This window comes from Aulonocara sp. 'chitande type north' Nkhata Bay, linkage group LG7 (assembly GCF_057382095.1).
Source record: "Aulonocara sp. 'chitande type north' Nkhata Bay isolate Kocher_YH1m ecotype deep benthic linkage group LG7, A_spYH_male_GT1.1, whole genome shotgun sequence".
Taxonomy (NCBI): Eukaryota; Metazoa; Chordata; class Actinopteri; order Cichliformes; family Cichlidae; genus Aulonocara; species Aulonocara sp. 'chitande type north' Nkhata Bay.
In genome coordinates this window covers 18855092-18871207 of record NC_141350.1, presented here as the reverse complement: position 1 = coordinate 18871207, position 16116 = coordinate 18855092, and the positions used below count along the sequence as shown (strand labels likewise).

The 16116-nt window shown below is 40.7% G+C and overlaps 1 protein-coding gene across 3 annotated transcripts in view; it reads right to left on the bottom strand.

The window, feature by feature from the left end:
* shisal1b (shisa like 1b) overlaps window positions 1-16116 on the bottom strand; it is a 38579-nt gene that overhangs the window by 8967 nt on the left and 13496 nt on the right. For 2 of the 3 annotated variants that reach the window (XM_086299218.1, XM_086299217.1), the window contains exons 2-4: window positions 11870-12076; window positions 5964-6177; window positions 1485-1791 (exon numbers count right to left, since the gene is read on the bottom strand). In XM_086299218.1, coding sequence (XP_086155344.1) covers window positions 1485-1791; window positions 5964-6177; window positions 11870-11936 — 588 coding nt within the window. In that variant the 5' untranslated portion in view covers window positions 11937-12076. Of the gene's footprint in view, window positions 1-1484; window positions 1792-5963; window positions 6178-11869; window positions 12077-16116 lie in introns of those variants that run through there. The other variant, XM_086299219.1, reaches the window with a different exon arrangement.

The following is a 16116-nucleotide window of genomic DNA, read 5'->3' as shown; positions in this document are numbered from 1 at the left end:
TGAGGAGGCTCCGCGGATATGTTCAGTCTTAGTTAACCACGTTTATACCAGCAGAGCAGCCCCAGGATCCCTCTGCAGCATCTCAGCTCGTCTATCTATGGCTTCTACAGTCCACAGTGCTTCTTAAAGCCATTTGTCAAAACTCTACCCACATTAAATTATCATGACCCGAGAGAGATGTCTACCTCTAGGAAGAGACTGAGCCACAATCAGAGACAGATAGGGTGCACGGTGTCTGGAGACGCGCAACCGGATGAAAAATCGACTGCACAAAAATGTACGGTTGTTCAGGCTGCGCTCTGCGATTGTGCAGCTATATTCTGAAAGTTTAAACAATGTCTGGCAGAAGAAGAAAGGTTCCCCGCAGCTATGGCGTGTTACAGGTCACTCCTGGCATCATAAATCATCGCGTATGTTCTAACAGCAGTCACATGCAGCCTAACACACCTTCAGACGCCTGTGACTGCTCTCAGCGGTAATAAAAAAGATACGCTGAACACATAGCAGATGGTGTTTTGCCGCAGAAACTCCACAAATGATTTCTAATGCGACTCACAGTCGACTCATTCAAGTTAAATATGAGCTAGGAGCCCCAGGCGGGCACTGCAGCTTTCACATTATCCTTTTCTTTTCTATTCATTAATAATGATAGCTCCCTAATGAGTTGGTCAGACTTAAAACCAAGAAATATCTCTCACCCAAATTCCTCCTATAAAATAAAAGAAAAAAAAGGTTTATGTTGACACAGAGTGCAGCTATTTTGAGATGAACGACGCATACAGATCAGACGCTTTGCAGAAAATGATTCACTGCTGGGCAGAAGGGAGTGGAGCTCTAAAAGTTCTGTTGAAGTCTGTAACCCAGTGAATTGACAGTTGGTAATACCACTGGTCGGATCTAATCGCGAGTGTGCTATCTATATCTTTGTGTTTACAGTGCGCCCCTAACGAGCGACTCTAGGAAATTAGGATCCGGAATGTTTGAGCTTCCTTGCTGCTGGCTTTCGGGAAAGTATGCTAAAAATGTTTTAATTTGTCCTGCTAGACACAGTTTCCTTGCCATGTTGCTGTCTGCAAACAAAACAATGAGCACAAAAGAAAACACGCAGACAAGAAAATGAGAGGCAGAATTAAAGGAACGATTTTTTAAAGGGTCGGCCGACTTTGGTTCTTAGCATCTGTAGCTATTAATGCTTTATTTTGTCAAACAAGCAAGAGGGTCTCTACTGCATATTTGCTTATCAGAGCAGAACAAGTTATTTTGTATAATAGGCAACAAATGGTTACGTAACACTTCCTACTCTATGGCGTCAAATGAGGGTATCACTGTTTCTGAACTTCTGTGGTATAAATATTGAATTTTTCACTACTTGTAATTCTGTTTTTCTCTTTTGACCGGAGACAGATAATTTTAGTAGTTGCAGAAATGCATCTGTCTATGTCCATGGCATCGAAGTTGACAGCTGTCATGTGACGGGCAGTGACTCACCATGCGGTGGATGTGTTGTAGGGCAGGAGCGTAGGGCTGTGGCTCTCCCCTCTGAGGCTGTGTCTGGGCTGGAAGTGGGTGGGGACCATGGGCTGCGCTTGAGCCTGGGCTTCGCTCTCCTCCGGCATGGACCTGTGCCACTGACTCCGAGCCTTCTTCAGCCAGCGTCCTCCAAGACCCCATTTCTCCAGGTAGATCCGGCACAGCTCGTAGTTTATGGCTGAGTAGTAGAGAAAGTCCAGAGCCAGCAGCACCATCACAAAGAAGCCGTAGATCCACACACCGACCAGGGCTGTATAATTACTGCAAGAGACGCAGACTGGGAGAATTAATGCTGGATAATCTGAAAAAGATGATGATAAACACTTTTCATATCCTCAGAACCATCATCTAGTTACCCTTACACTGGGCTTAAATCCCAAAAGCAACGATAGTGCCTGCCAGGTGTGAATGTTTGCTGTTTATGTGGCAAGACCAAGACATTTATCAAGTCCTCCCTTGATAAAAACTTAAAAAAATAAATATAGGGGGGGGAAAAAAACACCATCTGTTCCATTTACTGCTTCTTAAATACTGCTTCCTAAATTGGACAAAGAATTTCATTAGCACAAGAGAGTTTTATACGTCTCGTTTTGGCTCTTACATAGTTTTCTCTAAAAATCAGCGCTCTTATTTTTCCACCTCTCATAAATTTTCTTCATGTATTACATGATCCAGCTGGATTTATGTGGGGTGCATTTGAACTTTTTGTTTTAGTCCACCCACATCCATAAAGTATAACAAGGTGAATGAGCAGAAAGGGCTTCAGAAAATAGCTTCCTGAGAGGTTGGGAAAGCAAAATTTACACACATACACAAAAAAATAAAAATAATCTTGTGGTGTCACATTGCTGCTTAAATGCTCAGGGCATGTAGGGTGGAAATATTACACATGTTCACGCACTGAATAAATATTCTGACTCTGAGAGGCAGAGATGACACAGGGTGTTACTTCAAAATAGAGATTTATTTGGAGTGAAACCATTCTTTTAGTTATGCCTTAATATGCAATTAGTGTGACTCCACTGATTAAAGCCCTTAGAAAAAGTGATATTCGAGTGGTTGTAATTCAGTAAATCAACTGAATCCGCTTCTGTCTGGAAACGATGCAGCCTTAGGGGTGTTTATCTGAATAAACTGCTTTAAAACAAACACCGAAGCTGCTTGAATGAATACCATGTCAGTAAATGCTTAACTGCATTTACCTTCCCTCACCTCTGCATCAGAGGCATTTACCTGCTATAATTTAGTTTGTATGTGTTCTAACAGACTAAAAATGCAGGGATATATTTGAGTCAGTCTGATCGCAGAGCAAAGAACGCAGATTGTGCACTGTTTTTAGCGAAACTGATCAGAACCGCACCACTAACACCAACGCCATTCAATATTAATCACAGCTTTCCCAGAGACAGCAGATTGAAAGGATTATCTGTCAAATATATAACAATATTTGATGTTTTCCTGTGAATTTCTTGGACATTTACTCTAAGATGACTTCTCCATATGTTTCAGATCCACGATATTTCAGCTGCTCTGTTACTTTATAGGAGACGGCGCACAACATTGTGACAAAACCCTTGGAGTCAAAATGCCTTTAGTTTGACCTCAAACTCAACTCTAATCCCATTTTAACCATGAAGTGTAAGAAGGGAGCGCAAACAAAACAGTGAAGAAGGCGCAGCAGCGCCTCTTCTTTCTCAGGAGACTGAAAAGATTCGGCATGAGCCCCCGCATCCTCAGGACCTTCTATCGCTGTGCCATTGAGAGCATCCTCACTGGATGCATCACCACCTGGTATGGCAACAGCACCGCCTACAACTGCAAAGCTCTCCAGCGAGTAGTGCGGTGCTCTGAACGGATAATTGGAGGTGAGCTTCCCTCCCTCCAAGACATCTACAGGAAGCGGTGCCTGAGGAAAGCGGGGAGGATCATCAAGGACTCCAGTCACCCCAGCCATAAACTGTTCAGACTACTTCCATCAGGAAGGAGGTTCTGCAGCATCCGGTCCCGTACCAGCAGACTGAGAGACAGCTTTTTCCATCAGGCCATCAGACTGCTGAACACGTCATAGACACCTCACCTTCACTACTGGAACTTCAACATTATGCACTCCACACTGTATATAAATGCCACTTGTTTTGCACATATTCAACTCTGTATATTTTATATATTTTATTATTATTATTATTATTATTATTATTATTTTATTTTATTTTTTTACTATTTAATTTGTAAAAATGTGTATACACACACACACACACACACACACACACACACACACGTAGGAAAATATTTAGTATACACATCCAGAAATGCATACACTATTATATATTGTACATATATTTATTAGTTTCAGGTTGGCCATTCTTGTATTTTGCTCGTTTGTGTTGTTGTGTTTGCACATCTCTGTTGCTTGTGGGGCTCGCACACAAGAATTTCACTCGCATGTGCTGTGCCAGTGTGCCTGCACATGTGATGTGACAATAAAAGTGATTTGATTTGATTTGATTTGATTTGAATTATGGCCAGTTTAACTCGCTTGGCCAGCAGTAAATATCAAGCCTGCAGTCTTATTGGCCACTGAGCCAAGATAAAAGAGAGGCCCAACAGGCCATCTGACACTAAAAATGAAATATCATGACCTGCTGCAGGGCACTGTGTACCGTTTGAGACAGAGGCATGCTGGGAGGGCATTAATACAAAGAGCTGTGGTTTTGTCACCCAAGCCTCCCACTGGGTGCTCCCACAGAAGAAGAGGGACATTTTTCTGTGTCCTTCACTCAGTTTAAATCTGCTTATACTCCACGCCATAAGCACTTCTTTCAGTTTAGTTGTCCTCTGTGAGAAATCTGTCATATCTTGGCATGTGTGCAGTTTTTTTTAATAATGCCACACTGATACAGCTCTGCAATTTTACACAGACTTTTACTTTGAAACAGTCTAGGACTTTATAGACTCTATATGCTTAATAGCCAGCACTTAACCCCCGGCTTTGCAAAGGGTTTCATGTGGAGGCGTCATACTCAAAACACATAGGCTGCTTTTAGCATCTGCTCTCCTCTGTGGTGGTATTGAATACCGCTTCAGGTGTAGGTCAGTGTCAACAAGGTCTCTGAGCACGATACCATCAAGAAGGTCTGGAGACCAAAACAAGCTGGTTTCATATGATCTGAGATAAATTTATCTGTCGCTGTAGCAACTCACATACAGCTCTCCCAAGATTCAGCGAAGCCAGTTTTCACTAATTAACTGTGACATGCAGGTTATCTTTTGGTATTGTTTGTTTCGTTTTAGTAGGATACTACTTAATGGTGTGGGTATTTTTTTTAAATAGTTTGATTTGTATTGGTTTTTATTAACTCTCCTCTCTCGATTCGGGTTGGTGGATGATGGTGTTTTCATGAAGTACACATGAGGATACTCCACCTGACTTTCATTTTTCAGTCAGGTGATTGGGCTGTACCACTGAGGATAGAAGAAGGAATGGGATGATTTCTGTCTTGGGCTTTTGTTGAAATGCTTTTGTTATTATTTAAATGTCTGTTATAGTATTAGGATGCTCATGTTATTTAATGTAGGAGTTTTTTTCTGTGAATAAATTGTAAATATCTCTAGGTTTGACCCCCATGATTACAGCGGAAAGAAAGTATAAGTTAGGGTTATTCAGGGTTGTTGGGGGATTTGATTTTTGTGGACTGGAGTCACTGTTAGGTTCTCTAATGTCCCTCTGTTTGTAAAGTTTTTGGTAAAAAAATCAGTCAGAGCTCTGCTCTTGCACTTGATATAATCTCCATACACTTCAAACAATGTAGTTACTGCCCTGAAAAAGGATTGTTTTCCCCATAAAACCCTACAAGTGTGTTTCATGTTTTAAATACAGTCAGCCGAGGGTATGTGAGACATGTTTAAAATATTTTAAAACCCTCACAGCCTGAATTAAAATTCTGCACATTAAGCTAGCTAAGACTTGCAATTTTTTTCTTTGCAAATGCAACTTTTGCCTGAAGTTCACGTTTACTACTACCACAGGTCCTATTGGGCAATTATAATGCCTGATAGCGAACAGCGTGACAAAACTCATAATGGTAACAAAAACACACACACACCTAAAACAAGAGGTCAGAAACAGACTCTGATGGAAATATGTATAAAACTCCATGTATTTAGTCCTTGTCCATATGTGTCTTGTGCAGCCCATTTCTCATCAGTATGCCATGATTCCCAATATTTGACTTTGTTAAGATGGGCAATGTTCGAACTGGTAACCCTTGAGTAGCATTGGGCATCTAGGCCTGAAGATGCTAACTGTGATGTTTTATTTAATCTCTTTTCTAAACCAAGAAAAAAAGGAAAAATATGACAGTGCAGATTTTTGTCTCAGAAGATTCACAGTGAAAATCCATTTGACTCAAATGGCATCTTAAACGATTACTCACTTGTGTGCATAACCATCAGGGGTGGTGGTGAGGTTGACCTGCATGACCAACTGGAACTCAGTCTCGTTGCAGCAGTACTTGAAGGCGGTGTTGTTGTGGTGGCAGCAGAACATATAGGTCTTGTTGTCTGAGAGGCGTGGGCAGTGAAAGCCAAAGTGGTACCGCCCTTTGTGGTCAGAGTAAGGTTCACACACTCGGTAATGAGCAGAGAGGGCTGCAGTGGTGGGAAACAGGGGGAGAGAAAAAAAAAAAAGAAACCGTAGATGTAATATTCAGGAGCTAAACAAAGGACTCATGACCTTTGAGGCAGAATTTGTGTTTGTCTCCCAGTTCTGAAAATGACAACAACAGGAAGCACCTACAGCATCCAAACTGCAAAAACATAATCGTGAATGCTTGTTTTCTTTGGAGGCCTCTGAAGATACACGAGTGGATTGAATTCGGTTAATACCTCTGGCGAAGGACAAGCAACACAAAACACGGTGTACTTGCAAAAATAATCAGAGAGTAGATATTAAATTATGCATGCAGGCGCATGATGGCAAAAGCAGTCATTTTTATTCTTGAAGGAACACAGAGACTATCAAACTGATTAGCTAATCATTCAAACCAGACGGCATCGTCTTATTTTCTTCATGTCGTCACGCCATCCAGAGATTTCATAGGAGCTTACTGAAGTATGAGCTGGAAGTTATGGAACCTAATGGCACTTGTTGCAGTAGTGGATTCTGACACATCAGTGAGTAAACTAGAAAATGTGTAGGTGGTGGTGGCAGACTCGCAGCTTGATTTCTTGTCTTTACCTACAAGTTTCTTGAGGCCACAGAGTTTAGTCTCTGACGGCCCGCTTACTTTTATCATCACGTCTAAACCCAAAGTTTTCCCCAAGAGGGATAGCGGCGTTTTTCTTGTTACTAGTCCAACAAGCAAGTTCTCTGCTTGTTTCACAGAAGAGGCTGATGTCAGGTGGCACATGCTATTACAATTTAGCCTGAATACAGCATTACTCTACCGGTTTAATAAGAGAGATCTGAGTGTGCCAGGTGTGCTCCGGTATACTGGACATCTTTGATAACACCCAAGCGTGATACAAACATAAGGGTGGCTTCTGTGCGTTTGTATGGAAACAACAAACATACTTCTCAGATTACTTGACAAAATGAGTATATAGCACGCTGCTTCCCCTAGGCTGACCGCCTCGCTTCATCCTCCCTCCAAAAGAAGGATCCCCTCTGTTTTTTGTGATTGTGTGTCTGAGTGTTTTTCTATTTTGTCATTCTATTTATAGGTGAACAAAGAGTTTCACTGTGAACCTGGTGCCACCTAACTATATGGTTTTAAACACTGTTGTTTAATCTTGGACCGGTTTCACTTTTATTTAACTCACAGTACAGTATCATAGGTTGTGTTTTTTTAATGCAGTTTTTGTTCTGCACATACACAATACATGACTTAAAAAAAGAATTTCAGTAAAATGGGGTAAATTTCAGAAATCTGAACAGAAATTAATCAAAGCCAAAGTCATCCTGAAAAGTATAACCAGTCATTTGGGCAGATGAAGCCATACGGGTGGAAACAGTCAGTTCTTTATGCAGCTTCATGCAGTCCTCTGGCTTATTTGCATTCAGCCAGAACTACGCTTACGAGTCCCTGCAGCTTTAGGGGAAAGTGAATGTGTTACTGTCTCGTGGGGGGAAATAATAATGTTTCCAAGATGGATTCTGGCAACCAGTAAGGATCAAGTAAAAGAAAAAAATCACAAGAATTGCAAACCAAACTCTAATAATAATAAATAACCTATCTATTTATAAAGCTGATAATCATGCCTGTTTGACATATTCATTGTTTCACAGCCATTTAAAACAGCCTATGACCTGTCCAAAACTATACATAAAGTTCTCAAAATGCCTATAAGCACTGGAAGCCAGAATAGTGACAAATATACAGAATGCACTGAAGCATGCATCATCGTGCAGTTCACTTTTATATTTCTTTGCAGTCTCCGATAGAGGGATTATGTGACAATGTTTTATGTATCTAACAGGAAATCTATTGTTCATTTCCAGCTCCACAATTTTATTCTGGGACTCTGCTGAAGTAACTGCATATGATTCAAAGTCTAAAATAATTCTTATGGATCTACTGAGACTCAGCAGCACCTTAGTTCATCCTCTGAAACAAGCAATTCTAAAACCATTATTAGTTACAGCCACACTAAAGTGTAAGACGCTTCCTCTGACTGCTAAGAAACCAAATGTTTAAAGGATTACTTGTACAGACACTCACTTTATTATCTTTGATTTTGGTGTTTGTTTCATGTGAGCATCCTCCACAAAATAGGTACAACAGCTTGTATGTAAGCATAGCAGTGTTTTTGTTACTTATCTGCAGGTGAACCAATGAGATTTTAATCTTGTTAATAGCTCTATATGTGGCATTTGCAGGTCCTGTAATTCTGTTTTCACTTCATGAAAGATGCCGCTCCGTGGGACGTGTACCTGATTGATCCTTCTCTTATGCTTTCTTTTTCATCAATAAGCTGCCAGTGCTGTCAGATTTTTAGGCTTCATTGATGTAAAACTGCGTTTTACTGTGATTTAATTCATATCAGCATTTCTGTACTTGCTTGCAGAATCACTCTGGCACCGTGTATTCTTGTTTGGCTTTGATTGATAATTCTCAGCTGAATCACAAATTGAAATGATGTCACTCCATGTGAAGTGCACTGAGCTTAGTTTGATGTTTTTATTGTAGCTTATTTATCCTTCTCATATGTGCTTCCTTTTATGAGCCCAAAAAATATGACTGTGTTGTCAGTTAAAGTGTTTCGGTTGTGATTTAGTTCAAGGTCCACTTGTGCAGGCAGTGTGACAGAAGTCTTTCACTCATCTCAGGCCAAGACAGATCAGCATTTGAAAGAGACCTCTTTCAGGTTATAATGAGCTTGCTGGCCATCTTCGCTTCAGCGATGCTAATTTCAGCAGGAGAGGCTGTAAAATGAAACACTACTGAAGGGCACGGTAGAATTAAAAGTCAAGGATGGCTTCTTCAGCAGTGAAAGGAAGCTCTTCATTTGACCCTTGCGTTGACAATACAAGTCGGTTAATCCATGAAAAAGTTCTGCAGTATGCTCATGTTTTTATGCCCTTTAAAAGAAGAAGGTCAGCGGCTGAGGGTTAGTAACCTGGTAATAAAGAAACAGAGGCCCTTCACACTGTAAGTGGAGTATAAAATTCTCTAATGATGCACAACTGGAAACAGACAAGTTCATCGGCAGTCTCTGGCTTCTCAAATGAACAACAGCTGCTTCTGGAAGCGATACCGTTGTAAACACACCCACCTGCTTAATTTCATTAACACCTCTTGAAGTTTAGGATACAGTTAACAGCTTGGCTCCTGAACTACAGTTTGTTTACTGCCTGTGGTCTGAAAACGGCTGTGGCTCTCTCTCTCTCTCTCAGCAGTGCAAACACACAACATCAAAACATCAGTCAGTGCTCACCCATCACTTTTTTTTATCCATAACTGCGCTCGCATCTGCAGTTTGTCTTTGTTCTGAAACATAAAGGTTTCATTCGGTGATCCTCGACAAAGAAGACAAAATGATTTTTGCTCACGAGTAACCCATTCACTCAGATCTTTGGTAAGCTGTAAATGTAATGTGCGCATCCTTTTTCTTTAGCTAAGTACAATACACTGTGTGCACCTTCTTGGTGCTATTATCTTTGCCTTTGGTTAGTTTGTCTGCTATTCACTCACAGTCTGTCCGTCTCTGTGTCAGCAGTGTTAAACCAAATCCACGATAGGCTTTTCTACCTCTTCTTAGTCAAGCATGAAAAACAGCTTTGATGAAAAATAAAAAAATAAAAAATAATTTTAAGCTTAATATCAATCTGCCTTTTTTTTTTTAATAAAATAGTTGCACTTTGATTATCAGGATAATTTGATGATAATGAGTTATTATCAATATTTTCATGATGGTAAATATACTGAGACACAATTACATTTTCAGTTTACAATTTAAAGTTATTCTGTTGTCTAGTCTTTAGTGTTAACTCCAACATCACTGCACCATCGAGAGCATCCTGACCAACTGTATAACAGTTTGGTACGGGAACTGCTCTGCCTCGGACCGGAAGGCGTTGCAGAGGGTTGTGAAAACTGCCCAGCGCATCGCTGGAGCACCACTTCCTGCCATAAAGGACATCTACAGGAAGCGGTGTCTGAAAAGGGCTGGGAAAATCATCAAAGACCCCAGTCACCCATCACATGGACTCTTCACTCTCCTGCCCTCTGGGAGGCGCTACAGGAGCCTCCGGACTAAGACCACCAGGTACTGGAACAGCTTCTTCCCCACAGCTGTCAGACTCCCGAACTCTGCCTCCTGACATCTGACTCACATTAAACACATGGACTGGACATACAAACACCCACAACCACCTACACACACACACACACACAATGGACAACTGTATCCTCATACACACAATAATAACATGGACTGAACCACCACTCACAACCACTAGCACTTTATATAGCCTCTGTAGAAATTATCCACATATCTCACTTATCTTAACTGCACTACTGTATAATTCTGTGTAAAAAATCATTCTGTACATACGATAATTTTTAATTCTACAACTTTTTATAACCTGCATAGTTCACATTTCTGTATAACTGCATATCTCATATTTCTGTATATTTTTTATTTCATATTCTGTATAGTTTTTCATATTTATATCCTGTTCATAGCCTGTTCATAGCTTGTACTCACTACAGCCTGTACATACTTATAGTTATAACATACCTTCATACCGTGTACATTATAACATACCATAATAGACCCATTTCTGTAATATACTTACATATCTATATTATTTGTAATATATCTATATCAGGCTAAAGCACTTCTGGATGGATGCAAACTGCATTTCGTTGCCTTGTACCTGTGACATGTGCAATGACAATAAAGCTGAAGCCTATTCTATTCTATTCTATTCACTTACAGTGATCACTTACATAGATATGTAGCATAATTGCATAACCTTGTGTAACGCAAAACAAATCATAAATCATTGCAGAGATTGTTTAGTGTTGTATTTCCTTGTACATTACTACCTAAGTCAGTAAAATTTGGGTTTTATTTGTCATTTCTGGCACTCATTCAGCATTCAAAGCTGTGCTGTACACAATTTGCTTTGTAGTTGTAATCATCGGTCCTTGGGTTTGATGCATTTTTCTGGGAACACGAGGATGGCCATTTTCAAACTAAAGATGGATGTTGAGTGAGGAGGGCAATAACATAAATAACTCACTGTTGACTCTTTTGGTTGTTATGGGTTTTCAACCTGCTGCTTGGCCCTGCCAGCCATAGCGCTGATTTCTCGCTCTCGCTATTCATCCTCCTCCTCCTCCCTGTTTTGTCATTTTCAAACTTGAGTCGGCATATTTTTTTTTCTTCTGCATAATGTGTGTTTCATATCTAAGAGATATGTGTTGGCTGGGTTCTTTGCTTTGTAGCTTCTGGGGTTATAATATGCTCTCTTTTACAGTTTACGCTGCTTGGCCTCATTTAGAGAGCACCCTAAGGTTCAGTGCGTTTCCTGCCAAATAAAAGTAAGTTCTTGGCAGTAAATGTTTGAAAGCACCCAAATGTTAAATGTGTCTGACTCGACTTCTGGCCATCACATGGCAACATCAGTCTTTCTGTTCCCTGAATTCAGTTTATAACACTGCAGTGGCTTCTCATGCAAAGGACTGACACCTATATTTTGGGGGAAATCCAAAGTTTGTAGAAACTGAGGGCATGTGTAATGTCAGCAGCACTACCTGAAACTCTGATTTGAGTGTCTGCAGAGGAACAGATAAACAGACTCAAAAACAGGCTAGGACTAAAATTCACAGACCTGCAGTGGACAGTAGGAGGAAGATGACCGTCAGGACATTGAAGGACTGCCGGCTGGAGATAGTCATCTTCTTGTCCTCATGTGGGAAGAAGGGAGGGAGCAGGAGGGTGGGGAGAGAGGGGGGGGAAGGGCTGCTTTAGCTGGACGTGGGCATCCTCTGCTCGCTGACAGCTTCTCTCACATGGCTGCTTCTTAGACTCAGGGCTCCTAATGGGAACAAGACAAGCAGGGGGGGGGGGGGGGAGAGAAAAGATTAAGATATTTGATTTGGATTTCTGGAAGTTCCATCCAACTGTGTGGACAGCTTGTCTGGCAGTGAGCGTCCATGATGCCTTTCCCGAAATCTGTCCTAAGGCTTACATAACAGGACCGCTTGGGCATTCGGTTTAATTGAAACTGGCACTCTGACAACACTGGGGCCAAAAGTTGTTCCATGCTTGCTTTTTCTTGTCTATAAGTCATGGTAAATTATAGCGATAATCATGAATATGTATACTTCCCTGAGCTGAAATTGTTGTCATTTTTTTAGTTGATTCTAATAAAACTGACTTTTTTTTGAGAGATTAAAAGAACATCTTAAACTAGATGTCTTAGTTATGCAACTCTATAAGCTATGCGTTGCAGTAAGGAAAAACTGCACATATCATGCATTAAAAGTACGGTGCTCTAAGTAGAGCAAATATTTAATGAATTGCACAGAATCTGCTCTTTCAGCACAGTGTAAAGTTTTGTGATTGCAGAGCTGCTGTGGAGCACTTTGCTTGTAAGTGATGCATTGTGGGGGTTCGTGAATTCCTCTTGCACATTATCACCATTCGAAGCTTCGCTGTAGTCATCCCTCTACTGATGATAAGTAAGATTAATGGGGTGGCAGTACATTTCGCTTAGGCACACTTGTTTCTGTTTTTTTTATTTTTATTTATTGCTTTAATAGCCTCATTATGTGCACAGAAATAGTATCTCTCTGTGCATTCGTTTAAGTTGATGTTGCTGATCATTTATATACGAGCCATTTGCAAATTTCGCATAAAAACACCCATTATTTGCTCCCCGAACCTATAAGATCCCATTTTTCTGAATGTAAACTTCATTCAAACATGTACCAGGATCATAGATTGCTTTAGCTGCGTGTATGTGCCGAGAAACTTAAGAGTCTTCTTCTGCACGAGCTAGTTGGAAAATATTACAAGCTCGGCTCCTAAATTATTGAGGACCTGACAGAGGCTGACAGAGAAGGAGAAACTAAGGAAAGAGAGCAACAACAAGGGTGTAGAAGCGCCCATCAGTGTTCCTGTCATAAAAAGAATTCAGTTTATTGGTGGATCAAAGCCAGTCTAATGTTGCATCACCAACCTCCGACTTTTTTCTCGAGCTGTTTTGGTAACACTCCGAAGTATGGCGCAGATACAGCTCCATTTGGAGGGCGACTGGAAAGTTTAGTTTCTTTCACATGAGCACACAGTCAGAAGAGAAATGGTGCTAGTGGTGGGGCACTGCCTACGAGCCAAAAATTATTTATCAGAAATATGCAGACAACGTTCACCAGGTCAGATTTAAAAAGTGCTAGAGGTCAGAAACAAGCTATGTTTCTGTTTTTTGGTCAAGAGTTTACACGAGTAGCCACATCTGCCGATGAGTGGGTTCACAGTGAGGTAATGTTTGTGCAGACTAATGCTCAACATTCGTTCCAGATTTCCATTCTGGTCTTTGAAAGTTGAATAGCATCAATTAATTAAATGTTATTATGTTATTATGTTGTAATTTTTCAAGTAAACAGAATATTTTTCAGCTTTGGTAGTCAAATAAAGATGTCAACATGTGCTGTGGAATATTTTGCACAAATCTTTCAGCTCCCTTATTTTTAAACCAAAAACTCACTGAGAAAATTATGTAGAGATACGTCAATTTTGAAAATGTGCTGTAAGTTGATTGCTTACAATGGCACGGCCTGTTTTGCAGCTGGTACACAATGGATCACAGAGTGAGGATGAAACGGGCTGGCTGTGGAGTAAATAGCATTTGGCAATTTTTACACCTTTAACACCTTTTTGCACACTCGGGCAATTGATGCAGAAAGCAGCAAAGCTGTCAGGTCAGTTTGTCAGTTTTACGGAGCTGTAAAAGCAGAAAATGCAGGCCTCAGATATTAGAGGCCTTTCACAGGTCCAGAGCTTAAGATTTTATCCAAAGCCATTCATGAAAAACCGAAACCTCAAAGTAACCTGAGGGCAGAGAGATTCGTCAGATTAAAATACCTAGCCTTTATCCAAATTGCTGTTGACCTTAACAGACTTAAAAATGGGAGGCAACGCCAGTACTGGCAGCAGGATGATAGCCTACACCAGTTAACAAGCATCCAACGTTAATAAGAGAGGAAAAGATGTTTTTCCCCAGCAGGTCACACGAGTTCTGCTAATGGCACAAAAAGAGAATTTTTTTCCTCAAGTGATAAAAATCTCACGTGATTAGAGGTGAGAAAATGCCTGCTGTCTTGAATTGCATACATGGACACACACTCAAGAGGAGCAGCAATACGATTAGACTCAAATGTAGACTCTATCCTTAAGAAGACATACGCTCCTATTCCAGGCTGGATAAACCATAACCTTAATAAGACATACAATTATCTTTATCTCGCTGAGACACAACCTATTGCTTTCTATAAATATGGCATGTAAGCATGTGAGTGTGAGGTCATGCGCTATTGAGAAACATATCAGGCTCCCAAACTGAGCTACAGAGGCTAAACAAATATTTTAGAAGAAATTAAAGCTGTGCAAACACTGTGGAGAATCCCACTCTCTGTCACAGGTGCCGCCCCGTCTCCTATGTGTTAAATGGTTTCAATCCCAGATCAAGGAATAAATGCTGTGCATAACCCTTCCAATATACAATGAAGTTACTGTGGACCACATGGACAGACTGTGAGCTGCAAGTGAAGCACAGCAAGCTTTTTCTGTCAAAGTCTTTTAAAGCATTTTTTGATCTGAAAAGCTGTTCCTTCTTCAGAAAGCCAGGCAACGGGGGTCCCGGGAGACTTGTTAGAGTGGCATTTCATATATTTTTTTCCAGTCTTTTTATTTCTGGTGAAAGCTTTAGTGTACTGTCAGATGACAGCATGTAAAGTATAACGAGGGATTCCCATCCTTTCTAAACCCACTCCTCACAACCAACTCACTGCTGTGGTCTTTTATATACATTACTTGTTTTCCTGTATTGTCACATGGAGTCACCCTGCTCCCTACGCAGGCTATAAAAGGGCAAGGTTCACAGCATCACGGCGCACGGCTTGTTTGCGAAGACGTAAAGGTTCAAGGGTTTGTGTAATGAGTCTGATGGTAGTGAAGCAGAGTATGTACTGTAAATACACAGGAGTGCACGTATACAGGCACACACAGCACAGCACACAGTGCATAGCTCCCTGGGACTTAAAATAGAACAAACTGTTCAGCCTAACAGACACACGACACAGATGGAGGGTTTCGATACTTGCTGTGTCTCAAATCAAACTAAAATATACATAAAGGCCATGGAAACACCCACTCTCTGAGTAAATGTGAAAGCTGCTCTGAGGGGAAACACTGTATTTCTACGAAAAAGCATGTAGATTTCATTTATCTGCCTGCGTGTTCCTCATTACTCGCTGAGAACAGAAGCAAATATTAAGTGACCAATTGCTGCAGTAACCACTGCGAAGCTAGCAGCACACTTTTCATCACAACACAGCAGGAGACCCAAATCTGTCAGAAGTTTGATGAGGAAGAGCGCAGTGGAAGATTTTTGGGCTATTTGAAGATTACACACAGCGATAAGCGGGGCCTGTCTCAAGAACATCCTTGTCCGAGTCTTATTTTTGTTCAAACATTAACTTTAAAGTATGCGACATGTTATTATGCTTTCTAAAAGTCATTATTTATTTATTTTGGCCTGCAGTGTCCCTTATCTGAGAAGCTTTCAAGTTTGTAAAGGCAAAATCTCGACATTACAATTCTCTCTCTCTCTCTCTCTCTCTCGCTTTCTTCCTCTCTACAGCTTAACTTTATTTTTAGACTAAACATTTAGGCCTGTCTTTCTGAGTATTCACATAACCTTTTTCTTCCATGGGTGATAGTAGTTGGATATTTATTCGCCCTCTGTGTCTCATTATAAGAGTAAATGCACTCTCTCTTACTTTCCTTGCTCTTAATCCATGTTAATGTGCGTTATCAATCACCCTAAAACACATGAGCATCCGCAGTGAAGTACAG